Source organism: Mizuhopecten yessoensis, unplaced genomic scaffold (assembly GCF_002113885.1).
Source record: "Mizuhopecten yessoensis strain PY_sf001 unplaced genomic scaffold, ASM211388v2 scaffold8195, whole genome shotgun sequence".
NCBI classification, from domain to species: domain Eukaryota; kingdom Metazoa; phylum Mollusca; class Bivalvia; order Pectinida; family Pectinidae; genus Mizuhopecten; species Mizuhopecten yessoensis.
The window spans coordinates 1,168,500-1,182,391 of NW_018407426.1; the positions used below are offsets into that span (position 1 = coordinate 1,168,500).

Sequence of the window (13,892 nt, forward strand, 5' to 3'; positions counted from 1 at the left end):
AATGATATAGTCAAATGTCTTGGTCAATCAACAGAAGGGTCGTTATTTGTGGATGACTTCTTGATCTGTTACAGATCTAAGAACATGCACACGATAGAACGACAACTTCAACAGAGTTTAAACAAACTACAAAATTGGGCAGACGAAAACGGCTTCAAATTCTCTAAATCCAAAACTGTGTGCATGCATTTCTGTCAAAAACGAAAAGCACACAATGACCCAAATCTAACACTCGATGGCACTAGAATTCCTGTTGTTGAACAGACTAAATTTCTCGGCCTCATTTTTGATTCGAAACTCTCTTTCATACCACATATAAAGTATCTGAAGGATAAGTGTTCCAAGGCGTTAAACATTATACGAGTCCTTTCTCATACTGATTGGGGAGCGGATCGTGAAATGCTTTTGCGCCTATACAGATCACTTATTCGAACAAAACTGGATTATGGTTCTATGGTATACGGGTCAGCGCGCAGTTCGTACCTTCAGATGCTAGATCCAATCCATAACCAAGGGCTACGTCTTGCCCTGGGAGCTTTTCGAACAACACCTGTAAAAAGCCTGTACGTGGAAGCAAATGAACCATCCCTTTATGACAGAAGAATAAAACTTTCATTACAATTTGCAACTCAATTAAAATCAAACCCTAAAAATCCTGCTTTCAACCAAGTATTCAACCCCAAATACCAAAACATATTTACGCAAAACCAAAAACTTCTGCCAACATTTGGTATCCGAATTTTGAATTTCCTGCAAGAACTCAACATAAAATTGACGGACATAGCTGAATTTAACATATCTGATGTTCCTCCGTGGACCATTCAAACCCCCGATTTTAACTTTACATTACATGAGCGAGGGAAATCAAGTGTTATGCCCGAAGAACACAAATCCTCCTTTCGGGAATGCATTTCGAATTACCCTTCTCATACACAACTTTACACCGATGGCTCCAAAGAAGGTGAGAAAGTGGCAGCAGCCTGCTGTACTGCCAATACTTGCACTTCAGTCCGACTACCAGACGGCGCCTCCATCTTTTCTGCTGAAGCATGCGCCATTGGTTTGGCCCTCGACCATATCGATGAACACCGCATTAAAAAGGCAATTATTTGTTCAGACTCTCTATCTGTCCTACAGAGTTTACAGTTACGAGATCCTAAAAACACAATCGTACAAAACCTTGCTCATCGAATATCTCGTATATTAAAAAAGTCTAAAATAACTTTACTATGGATTCCGAGCCATGTCGGAATAAAAGGCAACGAATTTGCTGACAGGGAAGCAAAAAATGCATTGAATCTCGAACAAACAAATATCAAACTACCATACACAGATTTTAAACCTACTATTCGTACAGCCATTCAAAATGAATGGCAGAAACGCTGGTCTCTGGAGACCAACAACAAACTTTTTAAGATACAACCGAAACTTAAAACATCTATTCCCAGTCGGAAAGATCGTAGAGAGGAAGTTGTCCTCGCTCGGCTCCGCACTGGGCACACATATCCTACTCATTCGTACCTTTTAAAACGAGAAGATATACCTTCATGCCACGCATGTGACACTCCATTTACAGTGGAGCATTTTTTAATAGAATGTTCCGATTTTAAACACATTCGTGATAACTACTTCCGAGTCCCGGATATGAAAACACTTTTCAGTTCCGTGGATTCGAAGGCATTATTTAACTATTTGAAAGACATCGGTCTATTTTATAGACTCTGATGTCTTTTAACCCACCTTATCCTTTTTGACGTTATATATATATCGCATATTCCATATCATCTATTCGTTATCTCTTTTATTATTTTAACCCCCTTTTATTATTTTTAATTATCTACACATACAATGCGAATACTTTTAAAATGAACCATTTTATCTGATTTTATCTTCGCTATTCACATGTTTGTTAAAAAAGTAAAGTGAATAAATAAATCACCATGGCCCTAAATGACCACAGCCGTCGATGGGCCGTTAAACATAAACAAACAAACAAACAAACAAACAAACTTTATTTATAGCAGACACAGGAATCTCGAAGTTGATAACCGAGACTGTTAAAAAATGTTGACGTAGATTAATGCTTCTCGAGTAACAAACCGAAGGGAATTAGTTCATTGGTCAACAGAATACAATATTTATGGAAGCAGGACACTTGGAAAATATGATAAAAGTAGCACAAGAACTGTAACATATTAACTTCGATGCAGTATTAGTGTGATATTGTATACTTAATCAGGAATGGAAACGAAATCCTACCAAAGTCCTCCAATTTCATATTCAGGTATAACGACAATAAGCTGTCTTTGAATAACAAAAAGTTAATTAACCACATCGATCGTATGTACTCACGAGAGCATGAAGTTAAGGACACCACAGACTCCTCTACTTCCACCGCTTTCTTCAATATCTATTAGCAACATTACCTACATGGACGGCTTACACTACTAAGCTGTACGATAAGCGAGGCGATTTCGACTTTCCGTTCGTGAACTTTCCCTTTCTCGAAAGCAACATCCCTGTTTCGCCCATCTAATGCAGGGCTTGCTCCGAATATCCTGACTTCGATGACAGCTGACGGACAAAGTTACAACACAGGGTTTCCAAAGATGCAGGTTGAGGGAGATTCTGGACATGTTCAATAGTCGCCATCAGAACTCTACTTTTTCTCTCTGTGATATGAAGGTCGATGTTTTTTCTCATGCTCATTAGAGTGCCTTGTGGTTTTGTTGTCACTACCCGAGTTCTCGATGCGAGGGCGTGACTTTACTTGGATTCGGCTAAGATATTCATGGCGGATGTCATCGATGACGCAGAAAAAAACTTAGCCTTCCAGAACACCTGGTCAAATTATCATTGTACTATTTAAGGGTCTCCATGTAGTCATTTCATTTGTCCATAGTTTGCCCTAGTGCTATTGATTTTGAGTTCGAATTATGGTTATGTTGACCTTTTGGTATTCTCTTGTTGATTTTTGTCCTTCTTAAGGGAGGGGACTGGTATGTTACAGCTAAGAAATAATTAATAACAATAATAATTCGAGGTTTTTATATGCCGCTTTATCACAACCTAGTTCGTAGCTCGTCTCAAAGCGGTTCACAAATCATTATCTGTGGTTATAGGGCCTTTCCAACCAGCCAATATCTTTCTCAACTCCCTGGGGAGCATACAGCCGGTGCAGCCATTTCGGCGCTCACAGCTGGCATTCAACAAATCTATCACTGTCCAAACACGTACTTATTTACAGCTGAGTAGACTGGAACAAGCGGAGTAAAGTATCTTGCTAAAAGATACAACACACTGCCGTGCCGTGACTCGAAACCGCAACCCGTCGGTCAGGACCCGGCGTCCTACCACTAGACTACCGTACCTCCTTAATATACCAGTTACGTTTATAATTGTGTACGATGTTGTTTAGTATTATCGTCATATGTAGATAAAGTTGAGGATGTGGTACCGAAGAAAAGATTATGTATTATATAAGTAAGGACAAGTTCTGAATGGTTAATGAGATGAAAGTGGTCTTCGGATTTATTCAAGGACAAAACAATTATTTGAGCGTAACACGAAAAACTTTGCTAGAATCTTATTTCCTTTTTACTTAAACATTGGAAACGTGATGCTTCATAATAAGAAAAACAATGAACAAAAAATATAACAAAAACTACTGATAAATAATTTATCACAAAGACATTTCCATCCAGTCTGTGATTTTCGAACTTTCAGAATGATTTCGATATGATTTCACATTTTTAATGGAAACCAAGAAACCTTTGTCTTTGCTTTCCAGTTTAAAACATTTTTTAAACGTGAGAGAGAGAGAGAGAGAGAGAGAGAGAGAGAGAGAGAGAGAGAGTCAGCAAACGAGGCGTAGTTATAACACAATATCCTCGTGTGTGATAAGTGAACTCAGTTACCTAAAACTGCTCTCTCTGTTTATCCTGACATGCTGGTTCAGATATAAGTATTATATCAGTCATTGTCTGAGTATGTATCGATTCCTCAGACAATTTGCCTCACACAATGGTACCCTAAAGTGATCATGTACGGTTCCGTGTTTTCTCTCGCACACCCAGTGTTGTACAGTAGACACTGTCATCAGGTCTGTCACAGATCCAGTTGTTCCAGAATAAGTAATAAATCTTTACAGTCTCCATCGCTAGACCAGTTTTCCTTCAGACGTATAATTATGTTTTATTTTTGTCTGAGGTACAGTGATTTTAGAGATGATATATCTTTATTTCACACACCCAGTAGTTCTATTAAAACGTTTACTTTGTAATCATGTAGGTGCAATATAGATGGTTAATGTGTCTGTATAACATTTAAAGAGGTTCTACTGATATTTATCGTCCCTCATTGTGTTCGTCTGTGGCAGATCCAGTGGCTATGAAGACGAGCTATGTACAGCCGCCGCCTGGCTCTACAAGGCCACTAACGAGACACACTATCTGACCGACGCTCAGCAGTTCTACGATTCCGATACGGCTTATGCGCTCTCTTGGGACGATAAACAAATATCCTGTCAGGTAGGTGGCATATGTCTAGATCAACACAGCATCACATACTAATTGATTCCGGGTCCATTCCGAGGCCGTAAGCCCGACTACAAGCTAAGAAAACACAATCACCGACTATACACTAATGTACTGTTTTCTCCATATACAATAGAACATTTATTTAATCGTCTTGATTCATATCGATGACTGTTTCCTTTATAGACTATATTGTGGTTTCAATAAAATTAAAGTAGGGTATTCATCATTTTGGTGAGAATTTTGCCCATCAGGCCAGAGTGCGTGGTTGCAAACAAAACATAACATTGTTTTGTATCAATGGTTTCTGCGTTAGATTCAGTCACAATCGGTCAAGGTGTCGTCCGTCGTATCCAGCAAAGTGTCCATGAAACTGACGATCTAGGTCACTTAATCGTCGTTAACACTGAAACCTCATATGTAGAAACTAAGTTACATGTATTATAACCGTAATCTTTCTACAGCGTAGATTGAAACTTGTCTGGTAGAAAACCCGGACTAATTAATTTATTGATACGTGCTACTTGGTACAGGCTCAGATTATTAAATACACTGATCTATGTATATAGAAAAGTGATATATTAATTCTGAAGAAAGGACACGGATTTTCGACAAAAAGGTGAGTAGATCCAGGTTTCAAAACGTTGAACGTAAACCTGGTGTCTTTATACCATTTGAAATTTAAATAACTTGAGCTAGATAAACCAACCATCATGAGTTTGGCGACCTTGTTATCTTACAATGCTTATATATATGAAGAAAACCATGAACTGTGACGTTGCTGCTGGACGTCATCATTATAAGATTGACCTTTGAAATAACGTCTAGGGTTTTGCCTACTAGTGGGCAACCAAAAAGGTTTACTTACTCCTTGCAAGTGTATGCAATGAGTCGGGAGTGAGAAAACATATCATGGTTGTTGGAGATTAATATTAAAGCGTTTTTTCAGAAAAATGCCTCAAGCTCTGGAATGTGAAGCTCCTTTAGATTATACATGTTATTTATCTTTTTTAATGATTCAAACGTTATACTTGTTACCTTTAACCATGCTGTCAATAGAATAGGGACATATGTTTGAATGTACTTACGTTATCGTTACGCAGATCTGATGCAGGCGGATAAATTGTGAAATCATTATTTAGGTCCTACTATGGGAGCTCACCGGTAAGGCCAAGTACAAGACAAGCGTGCAGCACTTCCTGCATAACTACATGCCCGGAGGAAATGTACCTTACACTCCCTGTGGTCTTGTCTTCAGGGCCAAGTGGGGCTCTCTAGCATTTGCAGGTAACACGCATTCATTATTTTTGAAATAGGCAATTTGTAAAAAGAAGGATACAATATTATATCATTCGTCGTCAACCCTCCTTGCAGATAAAACAAAAGTATATAAGAAAATAGAAAGCTAGAACCCATGCACGACATAACTTGAGAATGCTTTTTTTTTGAAGTAACAAATGAATATAAAATTTTCAACAAAACCAGAATTCAAAATATGAACAAGGCACAATTTACATGAAGACCCTTTAAAAAGTACATGGATAAAAGGAACAAGTGTTAGGAAAGGTTAAGCGTTTTCTACTTTATCGACGACACCCGACAACTCTAAGTAATGTCACATCTCCACATCGAGAACTTGGAAAGTGAAAAAGAAAATCACAAAACACATCAATGAGCATAGGCATAAAACTTATTCACATGACATAAAGAAATAGCATATCTCCTGCGAGATCATGATGATGAACATAAAGTTTGTTCATAGTCATCCTCAACCTGCGTCTTTGGAAACCATGTCTAATTAGTTTGTCCTTCAGCAGATAACATATATTACGAACGTCATTATATTCGGGGCAAGCTCTAGAATACCGATTCAACTCCGCCATTTAAACATCGTAGGACGCAGGGATGCTACTATCAAAAAAGGAAAAGTTCACGATCAGGAAGACGAAATTGTGCCCCGCTTATTGTACAACCTAGTAATAAGCCTTCCCTGTTGTTTATGTTGTAAGAGTAGATCGATGAAAGCCACTGAAATAGAAGTGTCTTTAATGTCTCTTTATTTCAAGTTCAGTAAGGTATATACACGTACGATTGATGTGAACAATACTAGTTAGCCATTAAACAAAGTTCATCGGCGATATATCTATATATGAAACTGAAGGACTCTGTTAAGGTTTTGTTGTCGCCGTTCGTCTTTTTTGGAAAATAAATCTCATTATTGGAGAACGAAAGCATTTCTTCAGTTCAGTACGGCGTATGGTAGTGTAAAGGGTTAAAATATAAAAAAAAATGTTTTGCAGTTAAACACATTTTGTAGAAGAGGATGTTAAAGATTGATATCAAAAGATCTTTTGAATACCATGCAATCGGTTTGAAAATACCAGTAGAAATGCAGACGGTTAGTTGTCAGCATTTCTGTTAGGAAGGAAACAAATGTACTTTACTATGCTACCGCGTCCAAGTAGCATTGTTGACATCAACAGCCAGTGCACTTTCCGTTTCACGTTTTGTAAACATCAGCTGACCAATGTCTTCTGTGATTTAGTATAAGGGCGACATTATATTTTTATGGTATTATATATGTAAGTTTTGTTGAACCCAGATGTTTTTTTCACCAGCTAATGCCGCTTTTGTCGCTCTCATGGCCTCTGAGGATGGGATAGGTGGAGCTGACTACAAGACTTGGGCTCTGTCGCAGATAGACTACGCCCTTGGGGAAAACAATCATAACTTCAGCTACGAGATCGGATTTGGTTCGAAATACCCCGTCAAGCCTCATCACGTGGGAAGGTACGTTGAACTTTCGAAAGTGCATGTACAGTAATTGTAGTTTATCTTCTTCTTCTTCCGTTTACGGGAAAGACTCCGGTGCCGGAGTGTGAAATATCCCGGAACTGTGGCGCTATGTACATGAAAATGGAGGTCGAAAATTATAATATGAGTAAAATATTTGCCACAGTCCAACCGTTAAAATAACATTAGTTGTAGCTTATGTTAAACATATTCACATTATGTACAGTGGCTTAAATACACTTATAGTTAATTAGCCAGACAGGATCCTCCAAATGTAAAGGTGGAGATACCACCTTTGAAGGATTCTAGGGAGGGTGACATGCAAATTGCCTCAGGAAGATCATTCCAAGCTGCAATAGTGCTTGGGGAAAAAGAAGACTTAAAATAGTCTTTACGTGTATATATATGCCGAAACTTATGTTGGCCTCTAGTACGCCTGTCAGACTGTGTCAGGACGTCATTAGTCACTTCAACCAACCCCCTATTAATCTTATAAATTAGAACAAGCTTTGCCTTTGTTCTGCGTGATTGTAAGTTCTCCCATTTAAGATGGTTTATCATACCAGTGACAGAACCTGGTGATCTATCACTGTAGTCATTAAACACATATTTTGCTGCCTTGCGCTGAATCTGCTCAATTTGGTTAATTTGGTTTTGTTTGTAAGGATCCCAAACTGGTGAGGCGTACTCGACGATCGGACGCACAAGTGATGTGTACGTAAGGTTTTTAACCTTACGTGTACAGTTTTTCATGTTTCTACGTAAAAATCCTAAAAATTTATTTGCCTTGGAAGTTATATTGTTAATATGGGGCCCCCAATCAAGATCATTGCTTATTGTAACACCAAGGTACTTGCTGTCCTTGACAGAATCAAGTACATTTATTAGCTCACCTGGCACGAAGTGCCAAGTGAGCTTATGCCGTGGCGCGGCGTCCGTCTGTCCGTCCGTCCGTCCGTCCGTCCGTCCGTCAACTTTTCCTTTAAACATCTTCTTCTGAAGAACGGACAGGCCTAGAGTCATGATATTTGGCTGAAAGCTTCGTTGGTAGGAGCCCTACAAAGTTTGAGAACGAAAATGACCTTGACCTGTTTTCAAGGTCACAGGGGTCAAATATGTCAAAAACTTCAAACGACTTCTTCTGAAGAATTAAAAGGTATAGAATCTTCATATTTGGCTGATGGCTTCCTTGGATGGAGCCCAACAAAGTTTGAGAATGAAAATTACCTTGACCTTCTTTCAAGGTCACAGGGGTCAAATGTGTCAAACACTTCAAACGACTTCTTCTGAAGAACTGAAAGGTATATAATCTTTATATTTGGCTGGTGGCTTCCTGGGATAGAGCCCAACAAAGTTTGAGAATGAAAACTAGTTTGACCTACTTTCAAGGTCACAGGGGTCATATATGTCAAAAGCTTCAAATGACTTCTTCTGAAGAACTGAAAGGTATAGAATCTTTATTTTTGATTGATGGCTTCCTTGGATAGAGCCCGACAAAGTTTGAGAATGAAAATGACCTTGACCTTCTTTCAAGGTCACAGGAGTCAAATGTGTCAGACACTTCAAACGACTTCTTCTGAAGAACTGAAAGGTATATAATCTCTATATTTGGCTTGTAGCTTCCTAGGAAAGAGCCGAACAAAGTTTGAGAATGAAAATGACCTTGACCTTCTTTTAAGGTCACATGAGGCAGATATGTCAAACACTTTAAACGACTTCTTCTGAAGAACTGGTAGTTATAAAATCTTAATATTTGGCAGGTGGCTTCCTGGGAAAGAGCCAAACAAAGTTTGCGAATGAAAATGACCTTGACCTACTTTCAAGGTCACAGCGTTCAAATATGTCAAACAGTTCAAACAGCTTCTTCTGAAGAATTAAAAGGCATAAAATTATAATATTTGGCTGGTGACTTCCCGGGATAGAGCTCACCAAAGTTTGCAAATGAAAATGACCTCAACCTACTTTAGAGGTCACAGAGGTCAACAACATTTTAATGGATTTGTTCTTGAGAACTAAAAGGAATGGATTCATAAGATTTGGCTGGTAGCTTTTTGGAATAGAGCTAACCAATTTGAGAAGGAAAATGACATTGACCTACTTACAAGATCACAGGGAAAAATATGTCAAGCAACTTCTGAAGAAGAATCAAAAAGCATAGAATCTTATAATAATATTTTGCTGGTAGTTTCAACAGATGGAGCCAACAAAGTTTGCGAGGGAAATATTTTTAGTGCAATATAATATTTAATGAGAATATTTTGCTATGACTGCTTAAATATTCAGGTGAGCGATACAGGCCCTCTTGGGCCTCTTGTATTGAAATAAGTTAGGTTTGGACTTTTTAGAAATATTTATGACATAGCATTTTTCAGGGTTAAATTTCATCTGCCATTCAGATTCCCAATTTTCAAGATTTGATAGATCTTTTTGGAGTGCTTGAGACTCATTTATATTATTAGATGTTTTATATAGTAAACAGTCGTCAGCAAAAAGACGAACCTTACAGGAGACATGCTCAGGTAGGTCGTTTATAAATAACAAAAATAAAGTTGGGCCTAAAACTGTGCCCTGAGGAACACCAGAAGCAACAGCTAATTTTGAAGATTGAACACCGTTGAGCAGGACTTGCTGTTGCCTGTTTGATAAAAAGTCTCTTATCCAAAGTAAATTATTTTCCCTTATGCCATAATAGTTAAGTTTTGTTATTAATCTTTCATGGGGGACCTTATCAAATGCTTTAGAAAAATCTAAAAGAATTGCATCAACTTGATTCCCTTCTGCCATAGATTTGGCTATATTGAATACTTATAACAAGTTGAGCTTCACAAGAACGTTTGCTTCTAAAGCCATGTTGGCAATCATTTAAAATATTATTCAGATCTAAATGTTTCCTAATGTTACTGGTTAAGACATGTTCTAAAAGCTTGCAGCAAATAGCTGTTAGTTTATACTACACCCTGTAACCTTAAAATTGATTCATTGTTACTACCAAAAAATCATTATATATTTAGATGTTCGTAAGTCATCTTTTCGACAAAGGGGACACAAAAATGCTGGCTACGACTCGTGCGATTTAGATGACAATAAGGGTGGACAGACAGTTCAGTAAACGTCATTTACGATATATTCATACAATTAAAACGACTTGTCTATGTGACGTCATTGAATATGACTATATACATCGTTCTCTTTTGTGAGAATGAATATCAATTATAATAAAATGTACGTTGATAGAAGATGGATATTTCGTACTGTGTCCGTATTTGAATGTTGCTGATCTTTGTTAAATTCTGAAAGAAATGGTGCTCAAAGGGAGGGGGCAGGGGTTGCTGGTTTCACTAAGTCTTGATTTCGTTGCCAGACGGGCATATGCCACGTCTTTAGTAATGTAAATACATTTGTTTGTAGTGTCCGAATTTACATTTTTTCATCTTAATTGTTCCATTCTTTAATTCTCCCTGCATTGTAAACAAAAGGATTATTTTTAACCTTGTCGTTCTAGGATCTAAAATTTTAAAAAATGACATTATAAAAGCAACACTAATCAGCACTTAATGCGGCCAAGCCAATCCTTCTAACGTTATTTAGAATATATCAAAGAAAGATAAAATGATCACGAACTGAATTAACAGCCTTGCTGTTGTAACTTTTGTTAAATCAGTCCGATGGAAGTAGCTTAAGCATAGGATCTGATACTGTTTAAGAGTGGAATCAATAAAGAAAATTCGTCTCCGAAGAATTAGCCAAGTGTATGTCATTGCTATTTTTCCTTTACCTGGGAATACTCTGAACACAGAAATAACATAGGATATTAAATATCATTATTTGTTTCCATGAGATTGTAGCAGTTTTGTGTTAAGAAACAATTGAAGGTTATCATTATTTAATGATAGTAATCCGATTTAAAACTCAGTTTTAATCGAAAATGTGTATTGGAATGCTGTTCCTACTTCTTTATCAATTGTTGCTGCTGCAGCAGGGGGTACTACAAAAGTTAGTTACATATTTGAACAATTCCGGAATTAACATGTCAAATAATCCCTAAAACACTTACCTATAGTTTATGTTAACCATTTAAGAGAATGAAGTTAATGAACAAGTCAACATTTTTTAAACGACAAAGATTTCCTTTTTCTGTGTATTGGTCTGTCATATAAAAAAAAAGTAGCCTTTGACTTTTTAACAACAACATAATCTGTTGTTAGCAATATATGTATTATTCTGTATTACTAGGTATGTAAACAATAGCAATTTACCTGTGTGAATATAAACTACAATGTACCCTCAATGGACTTAAAATGAGAGTGTTACCCTGGCAGATCCATGACCATCATACATAGCTTGGATATCCTCAATAATTTATTTGGTAATTGGTATTGCTTTTTGTCATTCACTAACGAAGAACATGATTTAGTCATCCTTACGGTATTATATGTAGTCTGTCCGATGATTTATTAACGTTAAAGCCGACAAACATGATACAATGGCTAGCTCCTATTGGGACTCATTTAGGTTTTTGTAAAGGTCAATCCACAGTATCGACTGTTTTTATTTCATTCTACAGAATGGAAAACTCGTCTAGTTCATTACAAAGATTATCTTTAGGATAAGGTTTCGTGCAAGTTTTCCAGATTAACGAACTATGCGCTGTTGCTTAGAAAGCTCTATTAATCACACGCCTTGATCACGTCTCCTTCAAGACATGTTATTTTGTATGTTACGTCACTTCAGACACACGGGGAGTTGCTATGCAGTGACTCGGTTTTAATTTTCGTATTTGGACAATGTATTTGGACTTTTTTGGCAATTCACTAAAGTAAGCTACAGTATGTGTACAAAAGACATTGTGATAGGTTTATATGTATACTGAAAGTTAAAAAAAATAACAACAAAATATGATTATTTTTATTAAGTGCAGTATTTGTTTTAATTTTAGAACACGACTGATCTTTTACGTGTTGAAAGTATTCTTTAGTTTGCCAAATAAATTTAATTCAGTGCCGAATATGCCCACTCAGCGCAACGATGGTTGCTCTGATTCTCTGATTCCTTTCGTTCGAACTTTATACCAATCCATGATCAGTACGACTGTTATTCGTTTGAAACGATATGGCGGGTTTGAAATTAGCTCTCTTTTCTGTCCCATTTGTACCAGATATGCTCTATGGAGAGTGTTCAGGACTTTCAGGGCGGAAAATATGGGAGTTTGTTTAATGCTTGCAGATAAGAAATGCTGACAGACGCTCACAAAATGCATTATTTGCATGATGCACAAGAGCGTGAGGTTGCAGTAAATGTTCTCTTTAGCAAACAGTTAAATTGCTATTTCCCACAACTGAAGGTGCTTTCACATCCTTGGCTTTCACTCTGCATATCATCAAAGACCCGCTTCCAACTTTTCTCATTAAAAAAAAAAACGTGTCAATGCAGCGTCAGTAGCAACGCCTATATTTACGTCGGTGGCACAGAGAAGAGATAATCGGGATTCGTCAGTAAAATGATCCGTCTCAATCGCATCATAGCAAATTTTCCTGTGGTACGTACACATAGAAAGACACGACATACGTCTGACGCAACATTGTTGTGTCGAAGACGGTAGCGTATTGACGACATGATTTTCGGACTGTCCTCCAATGATCATGATCCTTTTCCAGCTTCGGACTCTAGCAAGACTGGACTGTGTTCATCACCAGCGACCAGATAGCTCTATTTGTAGAGCTTCTGTCTAGGGTTCGGAGGGTCCCAGGTTCAAACGCCGATCTGGCCGTGCATTTTATTTTCTCCTGTATCAAGACAATGCAGGATTACGCTTGCCTACAATTTTCGAATAAAACTGTGTGTAATGATTTTGAATACTGCACTGCCCAAATGAATCCCGAATAAAAAGCATTAGTAAGCTTCAAGGGAGGGCATCAAGGATTGGTAGAGCACAGCACACAATTAATCGGGGATAGCGGTGTTTTTTTTAAAGTTAATGAATATATACGTAGCGAACAGAACAATCATTTATGGATGTGTATATCTTTTTTTTCTTAAAAGGCGCAAACCTGTAAAAAGAACTGCATTTTGCATGAATACGATATATGGCTTGGAGTTTCTTCGAGGCTTTTTTGTTTCCTTGGTTCTGTTGCTGTGCATGTAGACTTTCAGTCGGTGGCTTTTGCCGCCTATCTTTGACACTGTCGTGTTTTAATTTTATTTTGCTTTTATAAAGAGCAAAACAATAATTGAATTGCATTGTCACGCAACAGAGTCGGCCAAGTTACTTTGAAGAATTTCACAACTCAAAGACCAGAATAAATTGATAACATTTAATAAAATAACAAATAATAAAAATAATTCAAGTGTTACAAGTATTACTAATCTGTCCCTATCTGACCAAGGAGCTCCTTTGATATCCTGCCTATATGTAAATATCACATATTTACTACATGTAGATAATCTTACCCAGCTTACAACATGTCAGAATAACCGGATACCCATAACAGGCTACATAATAACCAAATAAATGATACTCAAAATCATCCGTAAATACACTCTCACTGAGAGACCTTTGTAATTAAA

General features: G+C 37.4%; 1 protein-coding gene across 1 annotated transcript in view; it reads left to right on the plus strand.

The window, feature by feature from the left end:
- LOC110455329 (endoglucanase 13-like) overlaps positions 1–13,892 on the plus strand; it is a 57,172-nt gene that overhangs the window by 20,494 nt on the left and 22,786 nt on the right. Inside the window, exons 8-10 of the mRNA XM_021505409.1 lie at positions 4,379–4,529; positions 5,678–5,822; positions 7,154–7,325. Coding sequence (XP_021361084.1) covers positions 4,379–4,529; positions 5,678–5,822; positions 7,154–7,325 — 468 coding nt within the window. The remainder of the gene's footprint in view (positions 1–4,378; positions 4,530–5,677; positions 5,823–7,153; positions 7,326–13,892) is intronic.